This window comes from Haemorhous mexicanus, chromosome 8 (genome assembly GCF_027477595.1).
Source record: "Haemorhous mexicanus isolate bHaeMex1 chromosome 8, bHaeMex1.pri, whole genome shotgun sequence".
NCBI classification, from domain to species: domain Eukaryota; kingdom Metazoa; phylum Chordata; class Aves; order Passeriformes; family Fringillidae; genus Haemorhous; species Haemorhous mexicanus.
In genome coordinates, this window is record NC_082348.1 from 14,118,524 (window position 1) to 14,140,022 (window position 21,499).

Below are 21,499 nucleotides of genomic sequence, written 5' to 3' on the forward strand. Positions count from 1 at the left end.
TTTGGTACAGCCACAAAGCCTCCACTCAGTGTGGCTTTCCCACTCCTCCCTTCCCAGTCCCAAGTACCAGCACAGCTCTTCTGTTCCTAGCTCCAAACACACTCCCAGTGCTTACTTCTCTCCTGTCACAGCTGTCAGGCATCCTCCTCTCCATCTTCACAGCCATGTCACAGCTGGGGTATTTAAGAAGCTCCTAAGTTTCATTCACCACTGGCATACAATGTTGCTGGTGCTGTCACTATTTCACCACTGACCTCCTAGATTCCTTCCTTGCCTACAAGAGAGTATGGGAAAACAGAGAACAAACTGACTGAATAGAGTAATTCTAGTTAAACAGTTTATGGAATTCTTTGTCATTTCATGGTTGGGGGTATTTTTTTTTCAGTCTTCCCCATGTCTCACAATGACTTCATTCTGAACTCTAATTCTCCTGATAGTTTGAAACCTTCCACACCAGTTTATTTAGTCATTGTTTCTGGTGCTACTTGTTTTGAACAGGCATTGTCCTTTACCTTAAGGAGTAAAGAGCTTAACCTGAAAGTATTTGTAGAAAAGATTTATGTCCTCTTACAATATTCACTTTTCTAGACTAATTACATGAATTTTTTGAGGATAAATTTAGTCTCTTGCAGACATCCATGCTTCCACTACCTGTTATCTAATCCAACTGGAAAGAGCAAAATCAACTCAGCAGTTTTGTGTCCAACAAAACAAGTTCTCCTAAGCCCATGGTTACATAGCTTCCAGATGTGCCAGGGCTACATCTGCCAGCAAACCACAGGGAGGCAGAGCAAAAACCACTGTAGGATAACCCCTTCTCCACTCACAGAAACTATGAACCTGATAATCTTAGTGTATCCTCATCTGTCCAAATCAAACTCCACCTTTCTTGAACAGTTAAGCACACTGTGTTATAGCAGTTAAGAAGAACTATCTCTGATAGAAGTTGGGGAAGAATAGGTTAGACTGCATCTCATACATTGTAAGCTGTATTTCTCATTATTCCCACATTCTTGCACTTTCTAGTCACCTGTGATTATCTAGGTCTTCCTCCACATATTACTTTTTCAAGTGGTGAGCTCCTCAAATAAATTATTTTTATTTCCTACATATATATTTTTTGCTATTAAATTCCAGCCCATTTCTATTACATTCTGCGTTGTTTTTGTTGTTGCTTTGATTTTCATACTTTATGCCTTTTTTCTTTATATCTTTAATACTCATCTGTGTATTAAGCAATTAATCAAAACATTAATTAGAGTCAATCCTTGGGTATTTCTTGGATAACTTTGCCAGTACCTTTCCTCCACAATGACCGTACTCTTAACATAATGTTATCTCCCCTTTTGCCAAGTCATTGCACACCTTAAATTCTAGTAAGAATCCCCCTCTTTTCTAGCTATTATTTTCCATGGAGTAGTGAATCTTGCAGTTCAATACAACAACTTAAAGACTTGAGGCTGCTAAACAAAAATGCAAATATAAATAGTAATTAAAATAAGAACAAACCCTTGTAATTTCTGTATAAATATTTTATTATGTATAAAAGACAACTGACATGGGTAGGTGCTCGATTAGGACAAAAAAACTGGCTGTTTTCATTAAAAGATTCAAATGCTATAAAAAGCACTTTAGAATGTCTCTTCCATCTTCTGCACTGACATTTTACTTAGGGACTCGTACCAAGCAGCAAATGTACTGCAACATAGCAGTGGCTGGTGTTTCTAATGATGCTATGACAAAACTAAAGGAAGGCACCATATGGCATCCAAATTTGGATTCAAGGCAGGAGCTCCTTGTCTCCAAGTCAATAAAACCAGGCAGAGTTATGAAGACAAATACTCAGTCCATAGACTTTTAAACAGATTTTGCAAAACATCTCCTTTGGGATGTCAGCTGGCTCTGGCAAATACAAATTTCTTCATTTAATTTAAGATGGAGACAATTGAAAATAACAATGGGAAAGGGAAAAAAAAAAAAAAGGAAAGATGGAATAATTGAGAGTCTTGGAAAAATCAGAAGGCAGGCTTGTTCAAGGAAAATACTCCCAACAGAATACCTGGTTTTCTTACAGTTCACATGTATGCTCAACACAAGAATAATATTTTAAAGTCCTTATGTAGGCATTTAATCCTCTACTAGATCAGATCAATTTTGTTCAGAGTTATTGTTTTGTATATGAGATCCATACAGAGGAAATTTTGGGTTTTTTTTAGTCTAAACCTTGAAAAGACACCACAAAAAGGAATTAAAATACTTTAACAGTGTGACTGTAGTAGTAGGCAATGTGAAATTTCATGTACACCATTAAAACTACAGAGTTTTTAAATTTCTAACCAGTATTTGACTTCCAAAGACTAGACAATCAAAGAAAAATTTTGTCATTTTAAAAAGCAAGTTGCAAAACTTTTGCTAAGTTTATTTAGCTGAAGCATTTATGATTGTCAGTATGTAAACTACCTCCCAAAAAACAGTCAGAGCCTGACATGTAAACAGTTAACTATATATAACTACATATGTAGCATAGTAGGATATGCAGGTTTGAACGTTGTTCAAGGCATAATGTGGATGCAGGGTGCAAGGTTTCTCTCAAAAATGGGAATGTAAGGTTAGTGCAGTGATACTAAAGTTATCCAAAGTATCGTGCAAGGGAGAGTTTTCTGTTGGCTGTCATAGGAAAAGTAATCATAATAAAAAAAACCAACCAACCAAACAAAACAACCCCCAAAAGACCAAACCCCAACTTCCAAGTGTCCACTCTTTCTGTTAGGCACCAGATAGTAAACAAACTTCTCTGAATACTTCAGTAGTCACATTTCTGTCCAACAGAACTCTGTATTTGCCTATGGGTTCAGCAAGTTAAAATGGGAAGATTCCAGTTCTTTACTGCTGAAGAACAGTAAAATTTACTGTTTCCAGTTCTTAGTGTTGAAGAACAGAATAAAGTCAAAAGTAGTATTATAATTAAATGATAAAAATGTAACAACTACTTTCTTTTAATATTTACATTTGAGTTTGGTATATTAGCTAGAACAATGAAAGTGGCTTGTGCTTTGGTGATGAGAACAATGCCTGGCTTCAAACTCTCCAATGTGATATTTAAACTTTCATTTTTAGGACTTGTATTTTTTTAAAACTATATAAAAACATTTTATGGGGATTATGTTTAGATAAATTTGTATATGTTCTGTATTTCAAGTCTAAACAATTTGACATAAGTTGTATTTTTTCTATCCTTACTTTTCATATTACTGGAATTTTTTTTTTTAATACATGCAGAGTAAATGTTTTTACATATTAAAAAAATTATCTCATAATTTCATTGTTATGTGGAAACCTTTAAAAAACACTGGAGGACAAGAAAATATAAACTTATACATGCAGTTAATTTCCACATATTATATAATAATCCCCTTGCTCTCAAATGCACTCATCGAGTAGCAGCGAGACAAAACCACTGAATGATACTGACATGTCTGAATTTACTTCTGGTTGGCATTTTTTTTATGAATGTGCTGTTATTACAAGGAATTCTCCCAGATAAAAGGAGATTCCCAGTGCAAGAAGGAATCTTTTTGGTTTGTATTTTCATATGTGTAATTAAGTGTTACAGGAGAGGTAATTGCTCTTATGTACTGCTAGAACTAAGGCAGAACATAACACTTCATGATATTGTCAAATACCTACAAACCAGAGAACAAGCATGTTTTAAACTTCCACAAAATGCAAACCTCTTTACATGAAAATTGTACAAGTACTTCCAAAACGTTTGAGTTTCACTTCCTGTCAGAAAATCTGACATTGATGGAGTTTCCAGGAGTCAAAAGTCCATGAGTTTTGGCACGAACTGGTTCCGTTTTGGGAGAAATTTTGATTTCAAAATTCTGAAGTAGCTGTGAACATAAACAGGACAAACATTAGAAAAACTGCAAATTTACCAATGAAGAGTAGCCTTTAACAAGAGAACATAACAGACTGTCACAAGCAAAATTTGTGTAGCCAGTTTGGCAGAGTTTAAGTGCTATGATTCCCATCCAGGAAAAAAAAAGGTGTTACAAGGTAAAGATTATAATTCAAAATCTTCCTCCTCTGATGGAGGGAGGACTGAGCAAGTCCTTTCTGAAGAAATCCCACAGAACCAGATTAAACAGTCTGAACTATCAAAGAAAGCATGGTCTCTTCCAAACTTTGTGAGGTTCCCCTCTATGTGTTTTTGATTTCACTTCCTTTAATATCAATCAATATATGAAATTAAGAGAGCTGTAGGAATCCAAATCCCATCAGACTCATTTTTCTGAATGAAGAATACTTCAGCTGTCTACTTTTACACTTTCAAGAGGGAAATACTGCAACATCCTTAACTTTTCCTAATAATAAATCTCAAACACTTTTTTTCTATAAATTAAGTAATTTTCTCTTATTCTTTCTCTAGTATGACTGATAACCAATGCATTTTCCTATACATGACTACATTTTTCAGTGTCAGATGTTGGACGAGGCTTTTATTCAATTTTCCTTTTTAAAATCCTTCTTGTTATTATCTTTGTCTTCCAAATTTACTTCAATTTGGCTATATTGTCCTTAAAATGCAGTGCATGGGGGTGGCTGGTTATTGTTGCTAAGTGAGGACTCATCAGTGTTTTGCAAGACTGAGTAATTTAGCTCCCCTTTCTGACATTCAAAATGCTTGCTAATGCTGCTAATGTTATCTAGAATCACATTGCCTTGTCAGAATTGAATGATTTTTTTACTATATCACTCCAGTCTGTTCCTATGGTACTAATATTACTCAGACAGTTGTTCATAAATTTGTATTTATGCATTTATTTCTTCTCAAGGGCACTAACTTGCAACTGTCATTAATTAATAACATTGTGTTGCTTCTAAAACATTTCTCCTTTTTCTTCAAAAATCTATATTCACATCCCGTGATTTTAAATTAATTCACATCAGCTTGGTATCCCATGCAAACTGTAAAAGTACTCTCTAAGTAATCCATCACTTACACTGTTAATGAAAATAACAGCCTAAATCGAATGCAGAACAGACTTTTACAGAATTTTAATTAAAAGCTTTCCCAGTTCAACAGCAATTATTCTATAGCTACTGCCTTCAGCTATTTCCTTTTTCCAACCAGCTGTGGATGCATTTTATGGGCATTTCCATCTGGAACAAATTCTATTAATTTGAGAGCAAAAACAAATTCTATTAATTTAATTGAGAGAAAAAACATACAGGACGTGTGAAAATACTTCCTGAAGTCAGAGTACATGACTTACTTTATACTTTATACCCCCACTTGATCAAGTCAAAAAAAGAAATTAGATTGGTCTGACACAATTTCTCTTTGATGAGCTCCATGTGTTTCTAATTTTAACACACTTAAGTATCATCTCTGTGTTTGTAAATAGGTTGTGTGCTGTTTTGGTCTACTTTCTTTCCAGAAAACAAAGCAGGTCCTCAATTGCTTCCATGAGCCTCCTTTTAAAAAAGATGGAAGTATATTTGTTTTACCAAGCCTCCTGGGAGCTCTCTCATCTCAGCTCCAAAAGACAGGCACTAATTGTTCAGAGATTGCTCTAGAAGTTTACTGAAGGAAATTCAAAGACAAATTCAATCAAGCTTTCCTTTGAATACATAAATATTTTTACAGTTAATCATCTATAAATAGTTACAAATCTTCACTATTTGATTGCACAATCTGTACTCATTATTTGAGCTATAGGCTGTCTTGTAAATGACAAAAAATGTAGCAGCTGTTGGGAACATTTTCTTTATGATATGAACCAATCAAAACCAATATATCTCAATATATACTATTTATATAGCTATAAATTATGTATATCTAAAATGAGAATGAGTTAGAAGAGAGAACCAGAAGAGACAGAAAAGCCCAGAACATAGAAAAATTCTACTGTTTGTCATCACACTGTGATCAGTACAAGGATATAAAATCTATTTTCAATCTTTGTAAGTTCTGAATTCTTCTAAATTAAACACAGAAACTGAGCAGGTAAACATTTTAATATACATTAAGAAAGATTTCTGATTTGCTTACAAAAGCCTTCTGTACCAAATCTATATATTTCCTTAACAAACTTACATTTAGTTTTACCATTTGCAATGTAGTTTAGGTACTATGCTATATTTCAAGCATGATTATTTTTAATTTTTTAAGTCTTTGCAGCATGAGTACATTAGACAACACTCCAAAACAAAGGTTTTGAGCACTGTAGGATACCCAGAAATGGCATACGTAAAAACAAAATAATACCATTCACTTTGCTCTTGAAATGCTGTCACATAGCTCTAACCTGAATCAGTGCAAGATGGATTTCCAGCTCTGCAATTCTTTTTCCTATACAACTTCTAATGCCATAACCAAAGGGGATGGAGCCAAAGTTGTCTACTCTGTCCAAGTTATCTTTCCTCAGCCAGCGCTCAGGTCGGAACTCATTAGCCACTGAGAAATTTTCTTCACTGTATGAAGTAGCATAATGACAAAGGGCCAGCTGGGTCTGAGGAAATAAATGATATTTATATTTAGCTAGCTCAAACACATATAACAAAATTGAAAAGCATTTGCAATTACTGAAATTTTTGCAATAAGAGGTGATAAAACTTAAGCAACTCTGAGTAATTCTAAAGACAAAAGAAAAAAAAATCAAAAATCAAATCCCTTTTTCAATTGGTGAAAGGAAAATATCTTCAAATTGTTTTCAATGTTGCTGCATATATTAGAGAAGATGCAGTGGGGAAGGAGATGGGAACAAGTTACAAGTATTGGGAATTGTTTCATGAGGTTGCTATGAGAAAAGGAGAAACTTTCCACAAAGGGAATTAACAGACAAAGCATTGGAAAACTGCAAGAATAATGAAATTCATGCTTTTTAAATTGAATTGTACCATTACACTGATGTGTTATTAATAGAATCCACCCTCAAGAATATTAAGAAGTCATGATGATAAATTTCATTTGCAGGTAAGGACCCAAATAAAAAATATCAAAACAACAGCAATAAGTCAATCATAAAATCTACTTGTGGCATATAAATGGGTATTACTGAAATACTTTCCTCTTAATGTTTGAAATCTTTCAAAATCAATGAAGTGCATATATGTTGGAGCAGATCATATTTCATTTGCAAAAATTAAACTGTTCTCTGCAGAGGACTGCAACAGAACCTACCCCTTTAGGTATCAAGTATCCTCCAATGATTAAGTCTTTCTGGGTCACTCTTCCATTTCCTGGCAATACTGGATATAACCTAGTGAGAAATATTTATCTGAAGTTCAACAGTAATAACTAACACAATTTTAAAAATGTTAAGATTCCAATTTGCATTCACAAATATGCAGGATGAATGCCATATTCATTCACATCAAAAGTGTTTTTCAGGAGTACAGAACACCTTGGAGCTTCAAAGACCTTGAATCATCTGTGAGAATATGATCATCATCTGAGAAAAGTTATTTATTAGTAACTGAAGGTTGAGCTATTTGGTCTATGTATTTATTTGCTTTATACATGTCCAAGCATGAAGGTAGGTGGTCAAGCTGGAGACATTTTAGTACTACTGGTAAAGCTGAAAATGCCTTATTGATGCCCTCTCTAAAATCCTCTTACTTCCCTCACCTCATGATGAACATTTAGTATAAACATATTAAAAAAACCCATGTCTGTCACATGCCTTAAATTTAAATAAAAAGCTTAAAATTATTGAAGTGGGACTGCAAAGTACCAGAGTGGGGAGGAGGTTGTTACATTTTATCACACAGTCTAAAGGGAAAAATCAAGTTTTCTATTCCCTACCTTAACAGACATGTCCTACATTTGTGAAACCACTTCTCCCATACTGAGAAATATTAAACATTATATAATCTATCTTATTCATTGCTTGAGCATCCTTGGACACAATACTGCTGAAATAAATAAAAGTAGAAGCAGCAAACTGCACTAGCAACAATAAACTACAAATGCTAAAATGGACTCATAATTCATTAGAATAACATGGAATTAAATCTTTTACTTGTCTGCTACTTACCTCAAGGTTTCTTTCAGGACAGCTCTAATCAAAGGCAATTTTGGGACATCACGAGCCACTGGAATGTGATCTTTTCTCAGTTTATTGACTATTTCCTCATAAACACGTTGCTGCACCTCTGGGTGCTTTGCCAACAAGTATATTGCCCAGGACAAAGTGAAAGAAGTCTACGGAAAAACCACAATCATCAAGCCAAACAAGATTATATTAATAATAATTTCAAGCCAAGAAAAACAATCAGCTTTCAACTATGTGTTTTATATGTTTAAAGTTATGAAACAGGCTGGCAATGATTCACATCTGGATTCAATGGGAGGTTGCCAGATGTTGCCATCCCCTCCTTCATCCCTTTTCCATCTAAAAGTCCACCACATATCAAAACAATCCCTGCTGAATTTTTCCCAGCGAAATATAAAAAGCAACAGACAAACCAAATGCAAACCCAACTATGTGAGCAATATTGAAACATAAACACTACAAACAGCAATGGATTAAGTTAGCTCTCAGTTTTCAATATGCTTTTCACCCTTCCTTCCAACAAAAACACTTTGATAAGATAAGAAAATTCTTCTCAGAACATTTCCAACCCCTTTTAAGCATATGGTGGTCCCCCCATAGCATCCACATGACAGAATTGATATCATCTCTGCTAAGATTATACTTTATCCTTTTGGTAAGCAATGCTGCACCACTATCATTTAAAAATATTTTGTGTGAAGAAGAAACAGAACACAAGGCAGAACACAATTCAACTTTGAGCACAAGAGGATTTAAAGAAGCCCATCATCTAATCTTTTTTCACCACAGCTGGATAAAAAATCAGTTTGTGGAAATGTCTTATTTTGGTCTTAATTTTAAGATCAATTTAGAATGCAAATTCATCATGATGGCGACCTTTTATGTCTTGTCTTCAAACAGGGGTATAGTGCTTCAAGTACCATTCTCATAAGCTTTTCTTGATTTTCTTGCAATATGGAATGGCTGTGCCTTCTACAATGCAACCCAGTTCTATTCCACTCAAAGGAGCTGGCAATTGTGCAGAACTTCTCTGATTAAACAGTGTTCCTTCCCAGGTTCCCAGTTTCTTCGTAACTTAAAAATTAGGACTGTTCCAGGAACAGACAAAATGCTTTGTAGTCAACAACTGCCTCACAATTCTGTTGAAAGCTTTTATAATCCTCAAAATCTCTTTCAGTTTCTATGATAAATTGAGATCTGAATTGACAGCAGTAGGAAAAAAAAGATTCTTTCAATTTTTGTTTTGTACTTGAAAATGAGGAAGTCAGAAGTATAGTCCTCTTAGAAAAAGACTGTTGCCAGCTGACAAAGCAGAATCAAATGGAAAGGGAAATTCTTGTTGGCATGAACATTGCCCTTTTATTTTAATGAAAAATGTCACACACTAAAAATGGAAAATGAACAGTCTGAAAGATTAGAAAATGAATAGGATTAATAAATGTGTTTTACTTAAGAACCAACATCAAAAAGCTCTGCAAATTCATAAGCCCTTGGGACATTTAACCAATGGAGTAATACTCAGCACATAAAGAAGTTTTACATATGCTCCTTATTTTGGAATTCAAAAGTGATTGCTGCTGGGTTTTTTTTTTTGTTTTGTTTTCTTTAGAAACCTTACAAACTTTCTTAAGCCAAAAAAAATCTGAATTCAATTATCCAGAGAGTTTTTCTTTAAGACCATTTTACTTTTTTACTTATTTAAAACCTTTTTAGTATAAGACTATTTAAGTCCTACATAGGACTTCTTTATCAAATTAATATAATTTCTTTAAAAAATTTGTTCAGTAACAATCATTTATAGTAGAAGTGTTCACTGATATTCTAAATAACTCTGTATACATTTTACATACAACAACTCATCTTTCTTTTTCCTTATTCTTCCAATGGTCATGCTGCAGTCAGTACTGAGCTACACTGATTTCATATGCCAGGAATGAGAGGGGAAGATACAGACATGACATTAATGTTTCTTCAAATGTATGGCAAATCAGAAGAATAAAGAATGAGAGACACTTGAAACATGTTCCTAGGTGTTAACATGTTGGATACACCAGCCCCATTAGTCCTGAGCATTTACCACAGCTCTCTGCCTCAGCCTGACTCTATGTTGCCAGCATAGGCAGGGCTAGAGTGAACTTGTGCCTTATCCACATCATTGCTGGTCTAGCATCCCCCCAGTAATGGATTCCAGCAGAAAGAAGATATCTGATCCATAATGTGTGTCCCAGTTGATTTAATTAGCCATACATGAAAATCCTTTACCAAACTCCACATATGAATTTATTGATCAATTTTTTTCACCCTAACTTTCAGCTAATCTTTCTATTGTGCTCTACCTAAAGTAATACAAACACCGACCTGATAAGCAAACTATTAAAAGAAAATGTATGAAATACAAGCTGAATGTAAAGACAATTGCTATTTTACCTGTTTAATAAACTGTGGAACAGACTCCCAAGTGATGGGTTCCTGTTTACCACAGCTAGATCAGAACACTGATTTCATTCCAGTGGAGAGATTATACACTACAGGAAGTATTTTGTATCACTTTAAAGGCCTCATGGCTTAAATGTGTTAAAATTACAGCCTCATGAGCAATGTAACCCCCCTGAAGAGAACTGCCAGAGATCCTGGTGTACAAAAACAACTACACACAAGAAAAATGGTAACAAGCTTACTGTGTCCACTCCTGCCAGAAGCATTTCAGTCATGTTGGCATAGATCTCTTCCAAAGTAAGTTCCTGACTCACTAGGAGGTGTGTAAGTAGCCCACCATTCACTACTTCTCCTTGGTCCAGCTGAGACTGAATAGCCTTCAATTTGTTGTCAACATGGATTTGACCTTTGGGATTCAAAAAAATTGTTAAGCCTCCATTTTTATTTTTCTGCTGCTTCCATTCAGTAATCACATTTCTCACGCTACACTGCACATCCAGGGGAAAAAAAAAATCTTTTTTCTTAAAGGAAAAATCCTAGAGGGGTTGTGGAGGTCCTTGGGTACTCATGGCAAGGAAAGATTGAGCTGACAGGAACCTCGGTATCTCACAGCATGAGAATGCTGAGCCCAAAGGAAGGACACAAGAGACTTCAGTGCCCTTCCTTGAGGGAAGCTCGAGGCCAAGTTTTATGTTCACCTGGCTTGTCTCCTGGTGACTCTGTAAGAAGGGGTGGACTCTGCAGAGCATGCTGCAGCTCAGCAGAGAGGCTGCTGCAAGATGTAAGCAGCAACCAGAAGGTCAAAGCCACAGAACTTAATTACTTGGTAGAGAAAGATGAGAACCATCAAGTGATAACAAAAATACAAAAACTTGAGTGAATGTCATGCTGAGCAATTTCACCCACAGTTCCATGAATACTCTAGTGACTGCAAACAGCATCTTTGGTCAAGCAAGGGATTTAAGAAGAGAAAAACTCCTCCAAAAGTTAATGGCTCACAGAATGAGCTTACAAAAAATGAAAATGCATGCAGCTTTCTAATATTTGAGAGAGAAAAATGGTTCAAGTTTTTTAACACTCAAGAACATTAAAAAAATAAAATTGCAAAGACAACTCCTTCTTCCTACTTACATGAAAACTGATTAATAAAGTAGCCTGGAATGTTTTATTTACCAAAAAAATCCATATTGTAGTACATCAGTGTACTTCAATGTCAACTTATACACTTGTATATATATAAATAAACTTTGCAAAGTGTTTAATTAATTGACAGAGTCTAGTTTATTAACTTTTTAGTCAGTTTTAGAGGTGATTATGTCAGGGTGCTTAATTAAAATTTTGCTGAAGTCAACAAAACTACCCTCATTAAAATTGAAGTGGCTTAAGACAAAACTTTGGCAAAGCACTTGGACCTGGAATGAAAGTGAGTGCTGAAAGAGATGAAGATAAATAAAGAAAGAGCAGTATAAAAAAGGGGAGTTTTGAAATGTACTGGTAAAGGTAATTTTCAGTGGAATATTTTTTAAAACAGTTCCCCTGGCCAGTCTGCATTTAATATGAAACTTACTTCTGCCACAATGTCTTCTTATAATTTTAGAAGAGAAATGCAGCTTGTCCTGTTCAAACACACACAGAACCTGCAGAATTACAGCTGAACTTTTCTACTACTAAATCTTACTAAATTTGAAGAGTCCATCCCAGGATCTGCAGAACTCTCTCCAGGGTTTTGGAATAAGTGGACGAAGCCATTTGGGAATAGCACCTGCATACATAGTGGTCTTAAACATGCTAAACATCAATTCCAGAGCTTCAATATATTCAACAGTTTGCTGTGGGATGTTGTTTTCCAGACAGCCCAACCGGCATTCGTACAGAATAGTGGCCACACCTGCACATAAAGAAATGAAAAAATTGTCTATACACATGCATGAATATATATTTATAATTTAAGGAATTAACTAGCATTAAATGGAACTACTTTACAAGAATTTATTATTATTATTATTATTATTATTATTATTATTATTATTATTACTACTACTACTACTTCAGTTGGGGAATAGATAAAACAGAAATTCAAACCACAGTAAAAGAGCCAAGCTAAACATTGCAGCAAGAGAATAGCTGCTATGTCAATAATGCTCAGCATGAGAAGACAGTCAGGAATTCCACCAGAAGCAGAGCAGACTCCAGCCTGTAGGCTGTTTTGCACTGCACTGTGAATCCTGAGCCTGCCCTGTTGGCCTCTGAACACTCAGAGACACAGAGTCCAAAGACATTTCTGATAACTGCTGACAACGGAGGAGTTTCTACCACTGGCTGTGTCTGTCATCAGCTGGTAGCAGATCAATACTGAGTCTATGTAAATGGATAAAAAGCTTGCATTCCAGACAATGCTTTTACTGCACGCATCATTCTCCACCCAGACCTAAAAACCAGCAGGTGTGACACTGCTGCATGTGACAATATTGACTGTCTCTTGTTCTGACTTGTGTAATTTTTTCACAGATCTTTTTCTGCAGTTCTGCAGGCACCCCCACAAGGCATTATCTTTACTGACAAAAATAATTTTAAAATTTGGTTATTTTCAACTCACTCCTCCTTTCCTAATTTTCCTCCCTGGGAAGATATTTTTCTGCATCTTTTCTTTCTTTTGTGCCTCTTTCAGAACTTGCTAGTTCTTATACATCCTCTCACTGCTTACATGGTCCCTTCAAAGAAATCTTATGTATTGATTCTCTGAACAGTTACAGCGTAAGTTAAATAAACAGCAAGTCATATAGAAAATAATTGTGTGCCAGGCACAAGTTATAAATGAAAAACTAAAAGAATGTGAAGAATTTAAACTAACCCATCAGTTACAGTGAATCTGTAAGCTCACAGTTTGAAATTCCATAAACTGGTAGTTAAATGTCATTTTTAGACACTATTAATGTGAAACAGACCAAGCAGGCAGCCAGCAATTTGACACAAAGTGAGCAATCTGGATATTTTTCAAATCCCAAATTACTCAGCTGCCTGTCAGCAAAGAGTACCAATGTTTTTAAAAGGCATTACATATAACAAGATGGGGTTGTATGCAGTCAGTTAAAGAAATACATAAAATTTGTATCACCATGAGATTTCTATAAGAACACAGGAAATGCCATACAGGCTCAGGCCAGGGTTTCCTTCAGCATTCCCTCATTAATGGTAGCCAGTGGCAGATGACCTTAAGGCAAGCATAACAATCCCATAGTTGGCATCTGTAGGCAGGGAAAAGCAGTATTTTTTCCCACATTAAGCTATGAACTGAATTTAGATACATCACATGGTGATTCCTCATTGGAATTGGGCTGGTATAATGTCAAATTAACATGTCTTAGAAGTCACCTGTCAGAAAGTCAGCACCCTTATCCCTGAGAAACCATTAGAGAAATACAGAGTACTGAGACTGTTCAAGACCTTGACTGAACGTTTTACCTGTACACCAGCATTTCCATGGGAATTGCTCCTTAATACAAAGACTCTACAAAGGAATTCTACTGATACCCAGTGCAGTAGCCAGGAAGACACACAAATGCAGAATGTCAAACTTCCTTTTTCAGATTAATCACATCGGGGCACAGTCATCTGACAGAAATTCCTAACCACAACCACACTGGTTTACATCCATTTTCTCTACAGATCCAGCCTGGGCTTACCTTCCATTGAATACTTGAAGAAAAGGTTGTTAACATTGGTCACTGTTTCCCCATCCTCCTCTTGACTTCTGAGGGTGTGGATTCTTTTAATTAAGTCTGTGATAACTTCATTGACTCCTTCAGAGTAAACAGCCACATCTTTGGGTTTCAGAATTTTTTGCCTCAGTACACTTCTCATTTTTAGCCACTGCTCCCCCTCCCTACAAGAAATTATTAATAATGTCAATACATGGTTTTCCTTAACAATCATCAGCTGGGTAAGAGCTCTGCAACCAAACTGTTTGCAATTTTTCACGTCAAATAAAAGCAATTACTAAAATGAAAATTATAATACTGTATGTTTTGTATTGTGCTCCTACAATTTTATTCTGCTCCTACAATTATATTCTGTATTATTGCATGTCCTCATTACATTTCAGTGTTGCAACATGTATCTTAAGGTATAAGTCAATCTCTGGGTTGAGAGACAAAACTTGCCCACTCAGTGATCGGAATTTGATGAGTGTCCCTACGTTAGTCTGTTAGTAGTAGCTAATGCAAGAAATTAGTAAAATATTCTATTAAAATGACTTTAAATAAACATTCAAATGGGTAGTCTGCAAAACTGCTTTTTCAGAGAACAAATACTTAATTACCAAATAAAGGTCTCACATTCACATCTGACAAATCAACAACTTGAGCTGGTACCATAAATTCTGTTACTGTTACATCACTTTCAGCTGTCCCAGTTCTAAACCTACAAAGTAAGAAGAGAGCAGAACTACCTGTAGAGAAATAACTTACACATTCTGCTTTATCTGAGCTATGCATGGAAACCTTGATGCTGAAGACTAAAAAACTGAATTGTAGTATCTATGTGCTCTGTATGAGCAAAGTATCTGGGAACAGTGGTTCCAGGGATACCTTTCAATTCCTTATGAAAATGGAAATTATCTTTTATGTGTTTGTTTTAAATTGTTATATTTCCCATTACTTTTTTTACCTGGAGCAATGCTATTGCAAGGTACAGAAACTTATCATCCAGCAGAAGAATTTGATCTCTTTAACAGATATTTCCTGAGTCTCCTGATTTAAGATCTCCTTTCACTAAGTATCAAGGAACTGTTAGTTTGAGTCTCAACTGCAGCTTAAGATTTGAGTCTGCAATGCAATACATAAAGCCTTTTGCTACCATGAAAAACAGACTGTCCATGACTCAGGAAATTAATTTCCCTCTAAATAAACATCCTATGTCAGTGGGGACTGTGAGTAGTTCCCAGTGGCAATTAACCACACCCACATACGCTGCCAGGTTATGCAAGCTGTACAGACAGATAGCTCCTCTGGAATCAGCCAGATTCAGAAATATCTGTCTGGGGATGCACTACAGTGTGAACTGACCATTCTTTACATTAGTCTACTGAGGGGGCACTTCAGTGAACAATAAAGCTAAAACCAATCTGAGCCAACAATTCCACACAGCATCCTGCCTGCTAGATGGAACAGTCTAGAACTGATGCAATAAACCCACATTCATGCAGTGCAGTGCCAAAGCTAGTAAGCTCTGTTCTGTAAAACTGCTTGCAGGTAAGTGAGTCAGCTCAAACTCCAGCTGATACACACTCCTAAAGAATGTCTTCTAGCAAAGTATCTCACTCCACACTCAACTACACATCATTCCCATCCCTTTGAAACTTCATGGCGGGACAAATTCACAGCATTCACCACAAATACTTCTCCCCACTAGACACAAAGATTTCCCCACACAGAAAAGCCTGATTTCCCAGATGACCTGTACAGTCCTTCAGAAAACCACTAAACTTGCACAAGAAAACAAGGAAAGTGAAGGGCTGACAACACTTACGCAGAAATGAGCCCCGTGGCTCTCCCCCGTAAATCTCTGTACTCCTGCCAGGATTCCATGTTGGCTCTTTGTGGTGCTCTGCCTTCTGCTCGGAGCACTTGAGCAACCATGTCTCGATCTGCAATGGATACAACAAACTGGGGACCAAAGTGAGACTTGAAGATCTTTCCATATTCCTGAGTGTGTTTTTGCTACAGCATCACCAACAAAGAGAAACAGAAGTCAAGTATTACTAAGGAAAACTGTGACAAAAGCAAACTGACAATTTGTTATACACAAACTCTCACACCTAGAATTTGATCCCCAGCCTTCCAGTCAAGGAACAGTTTGAAATGTCAGGAGAAGCATGTAAGCATTACTGTGAAATATTCACAAAGAAAACAGAGAGGTCACACAGTTCAGGACCCTGACTGGAAAGAGCCAAAGCTCTAAGGCACAGAGTGTGAGTGAAACCAAACGCTGAGAAGATGAAAGGACTTCAAAACACATCCCTTCAGATCAAACAGGTAAGAAAGAATGTCTGCAAAAATGAAAAACATGGAAGCATATAGGGTTAAATTACCAGTATAATACAAAGATATCTTCTGTGAATAACTACTTACTCTACCATTTAATTGCTTATAAAGAAGCTATGTATAAGTTTTTCACACCTAACCAAGAATAATGACAGTGCAACAGCCTAGTAAAAATCTGCATTTTGGAACAGATTGGTCAGCAGTAAACTTGAGAGAGACATATGCTAACTCTGCAAAAGAAAGGAAAAGGTGGCATCTTTTTCTTCAAGTGGGGTTTATTAAATGGTTGATCCACAAATCATGTGATTCAGGCTGGAGAAAAATAAGAGGATTGGAAATTAATAAAGAGGATTGGAAAACATTAAGCTGTGCATATATATTAAAACAAACAAACAAAACCAACCCAAACAGTTTTCTAGTAAGATTGCACTGTCAGTGTCCCATGAAATCTTACTGATTATTTCAAATAAATTTCATTCTGACATGGTCATGAAGTGAAATTCTCAACTCTTACAAATTCACTTGGAGTTGAGGTACATCCTCATTTCAGAGGGGGGAAAACCTTCCCCCTCCCAAACTGCAAAGCAGTTACTAAAAAGATATTATTAAGACTCTAAAAATCAATTTTAAAGCCTTTATTTCTGGTTAAAGTATTAAGACAAGTTAAACTGACCAAAGTTTAACTTTGACACATTACCTACATTCTAATCCAAAGACATCTGCACACAGAGTTATGCTGATTATAAACCAAAGATGGTTGACACCAACTGCATTTGTGAAAATCTAGTATTGACCCAAGATTAATTTATGTGAAATATATTTAATTCGATCTTAGTTACAGAGATGAATTGTTTAATTGCCAACAATAAGTTAAAGACACATGAATCACTCTTCAGAATATGATACCAAGTACAGTTAAAAAAATGTAATTCTTTTTGTCTAGTTTCCAAATAAAACATGAGTTGTGCAATTGTGGTCTTTGCCTGTCACCTCTTAACTACTTTTGGAACACAATGGCCAACTTAAAGGTCTCCCACAACAATATTCTTACCATTTTCAAAAATCAGCATCTAGATTCATATGAGACACATGTATTAGTCACCCTGATGAGGGAAATGCTACAGCAGGAACTCGATTGTTATTTCTGTGTGGTCTGCTCCTAACCAACACCACAGACAGAGCAATGTAGGAACAAGCTCTCCCAAAATCCAAAGCATCTCTTGCCTTAGAAATACTTTAGGGATACTGATCTTGGAGATAATAACTTTTGAGAGTATGTGTCTTGAAAGGAAAGCATGAGTTGGGAAAGGAGAGGGGCAAGGAGAATTCAGTGGAGTGAGGGGAATACAGGCCACCAGTCATAGAAAAACAGGTTCAACAAATTTTGGTATTTATGGAGCGGTTTATTTTTTCAATGATGGTGAGGTTTATACGGAACAACAAACTTCAACAGAAAATGAATCAAGTGACAAGCTATCCAATCAAATAAATTAAATACTAGTTTTAAACCAGAAATGGACAGGGACAAAGTATTTGGACATCCTTTTCTTTCAACAGACTGAACACCATTCTATCAACTTCATGTATAAAAAAATGCCCAGGATTTCTATTTCAATATTTTCTATCACAACGTGGGTTTTTCTTTCCCTTGTTCCAGACCTTGAAAATGTTCCACTCGAGTGCCTCACATACCGCTCTCACACCAGTCATTCTTTCACACACCATAAATTCAAACTGCCAGCATCCAAATCCCTCCCTCCTCACCTTTCTTTTCTTTATCCTCGCATAGCACTGATGAGACAAAAGAGATCCAACCCCATCAAATTAAAAATACTTTCCCTTTGTCATAATTGCTGTAGGCATTACTACTTTGGCCAGGACTAGCTGGAATCATGTTACTGAGAACAGAACCTCCTTTGTGAAAAGGCTCTCAGCTTCCCTACCCCTTCTGCATATAGCGCACAAATATTTGTGTGCACCAAAGGACATCGTTTAAGAAGCTGTGCTGGTTACCAAAGGGTTTGGGATTAATTCATTCCTGATGTTCACTGTATTGTTAAATTTAACAGACTGTTAAATTTAATTCCTGCTTGCATTCTACGTGTAGGCAAACGGGGTATCCTCTGATTCTTGAGACTCTAGGCAGACTAAATACTAGTATTACATTGCAACTTCTCCTTATCCTTCCTCACACTTTTCTTTCTAGGAATAGAATTCACTAAAGAAGAAAATACCCATATCAGCTAGTCATAGTGAAAAGGATATACTATTTAGGATGTCTTAATATTCTTTTTTATATTTTGAATAATTTTCACTGTTTTGACAGCGAAAGAACTTGAAACCAATGGTAGCATCTTTTTTAGTGTTATGAAACTATGATGAGTACCTCTCAAATTCTGTACACCACCACAGAGGAGAAAAAGAAACAGAATGAAACAAAGAGCTTTAGTTGTCTTCACCTTACATGTGCATGTCTTAGTAAGCAAGCAATCAAGCTGAGCAATTCATCATTAGCAATCTAGTTTGGGTGCCATGGAATACAGCATACATCCTAACATTTCTTCTTAAAAATCTAAATGGTAAATATAAGGAAGCTGGACAAAACTGAGCAGCTTATGTGATTCTTTATTTTTCTGTCTCCTGCCTCTTCCTGGTGTTTTTAGGCCCTTTGTAAATCTTAACTTTCAAGTTTTGATTCTCATACCATTTAAAGTTCGGTTTTCTTTACTTTCCCTTTTCTATTTTTATTTTCCTTTCTCTCTCTTCTTTCTTCCTGAAATTTCAGTAATTTTCAGACAGCAAACCTCTTGGGGTTTGTGAATTTCTGACTGAGAATTTCTTTATAGCGATTTGGGAAAGGTCACTAAGAAAAGCACCGTTTGAGGTATTCCCAACAAGATGTGTACTGCCGGTGGAAAGCTTATGGATCCACAGCTGCAAAAGAGTGAAACACGCAGCTTTACTCCCTTACACACAAAGCGCTTCCTTTAGAATCGCTTGGACTACACGGGGAAAGGGCCCCAGGAGATGCACTGTGACTTTTCAGGAATGAAACCCACATGTTTGGCCAAGCAACCAAAAGAATTCATCTCTGGATAGCGACAGCCTTACGGTAAGAGTGCTGCCTATGCCAGCATCCCCGAGGCGCTGCACAAAGATCCTTATCTCCCGCAGGGAGATCCTCACCAGGTGCGCCCGACGGAGGGGACGCGCCGCGGCCCGCGGGACTCCACAGCAGCGGAGGTGCCCACACCGGAGGACGCTGCTCAAGCCCCACCCGGTTCACTTGGCCGCCTCCGCCCGCGCCAGCACCGCCACACGCCAGGTGACAGGAGCTGCTCTCGGCCCGCCCTCCCTCCTTCCCTTCCCTCCCCTCACGCCGCCATCCGGCCCCGCTTCCCGCCACCCGCTCCCCTCCCCCGCGCCAATGTGGCGGCCGGGGAGGGGGCGGCAGGGCCGGCCGCGCCAGTCGCCACCGCTCGCGGGCCTGTCCCTCGCCCCCCCGGCGAGTTCGAACCGCCCGCCTGCTGCCACAGGGACGGGGGCGGCCGCCGGGGGCCGGCCAGCGCTGACGGCAGCGGGGCTAGGCGCATCTATCGCTCCCGCAGGGCACCGAGATAGGCAGAGTGTATTTATGTAAGGGGAGGCCGGGGTAGGAGAGACAAAATGGTCTCTGAGCACGGCGGAGCCGGGCTGAGGGAAGAGCAGCGGCCGCGGCAGAGCTGGGGCGGCCCCGGGCTCCGGCACAGCCTCACCGCACCGGGTGGGTGTTGCAGTCCAAGAGTCCGGGGAAGCCCACGTTTCCCAGCCCTGCCCGCCAAAAATAAGCCCTCTGGCAAGCTTGTGAAACAGCCCAGTTAAAAAAAAAAAAAAAAAAAAAAAAAAAGTGGGGTTTTTTTTTTCCCTTCTTTCAGCTTGAGGCACCTCCCCAGCGGTTCAAAACGCGCACAAAGATGCGCGGGGAGCGCTTGCGGGCGCCGGGGAACCGGGATCGTGGGATCCCCCGCGAAACAAAACTGCGGGAGCCTCCGGTGCTGCGGGTACTGGAGCGGGGATCCCCTGAAACCCGGCTCTCCCCTGCGGGAAGGCGGCGCGGCGATGCCCAGCTGCGGTACTGCTCGCCCGGCGATTCACCGGCGCTTTACCAGGGGAGGAAAAGAAAGGTTTAAGTAACCCTGGCGTGATTAAAGCGTTAAGTACCCGAGGGAGCTGTACCTGGATTTCATGAATGCGGCCGAAGCCGTCCTTCCAGAAGAACTCGTAGAGGTTGTAGAGGGTGTTGGGTCCGGGCATTTCGTGCAGGCTCTTCACCCTGCCCAGGCGGCGCGGGGGGGGCTCCAGCAGCTCCGCTCCGCGCCCCTCGCCTTTGTTCCCCGCCGCTGCCCGCGGGCCGCTCCGCACCTCCAGGGACTGGCTGCTGCACAGCCGCGGCTGCCCGGGAAACCTGCTGCTGGCAAAAAGCGCCTGGTAAAAGTAAGTCCTCTCACATTCAAGTGTCTGCTTGCATTTCATCCTCAAAACTCTGGTGAAGAAAGACATGTTTTTAATTTCAGAAGGGTCCACTTTGCTCCTGCAGCTGCTTTTTATTTGGTTGCTCTTTCTTCAGTGCCTGCTTTAACTTGTACAAGCAGCACTTCTCCAAACTCTTACTGCATGAGCATCAGTTTACACAGACCATTATTTAACGCTCCCTCCCCTAGGGCTGGAAAAGGGGGGTGGGTCTGGGATGAGACTTGAATAGAACCAACCTATTATTTTGTATAATTCAAATCAGATAAATTTACCCATTATACATGCAGCCAAAGTCCAGGTTTTGCCTCTTTCACCCATTAGTTTGGTGACAAGTTCACCCCATCTTTCTCCTATTAAAAAAAAAAACAGTATTAGGCCTTTTTTTCTTTTTTTTTTGTGGCATTAATTCATTCCCCTGTGTTAGAAAATAGGGTATTTTCTGCAGGA

The 21,499-nt window shown here is 38.1% G+C and overlaps 1 protein-coding gene across 1 annotated transcript; it reads right to left on the reverse strand.

The window, feature by feature from the left end:
• Positions 1–1,511: 1,511 nt before the first annotated feature.
• On the reverse strand, positions 1,512–21,178 carry LOC132330450 (cytochrome P450 27C1). Its single transcript, XM_059852792.1, has 9 exons — positions 20,756–21,178; positions 16,026–16,216; positions 14,183–14,382; positions 12,178–12,387; positions 10,742–10,905; positions 8,046–8,212; positions 7,190–7,268; positions 6,315–6,518; positions 1,512–3,893 (listed from the first exon to the last, which is right to left on the reverse strand). Exons 1-9 carry the CDS (start codon positions 21,077–21,079, stop codon positions 3,777–3,779), a joined length of 1,656 nt encoding a protein of 551 aa, XP_059708775.1. The 5' UTR covers positions 21,080–21,178; the 3' UTR covers positions 1,512–3,776.
• Positions 21,179–21,499: the final 321 nt, after the last annotated feature.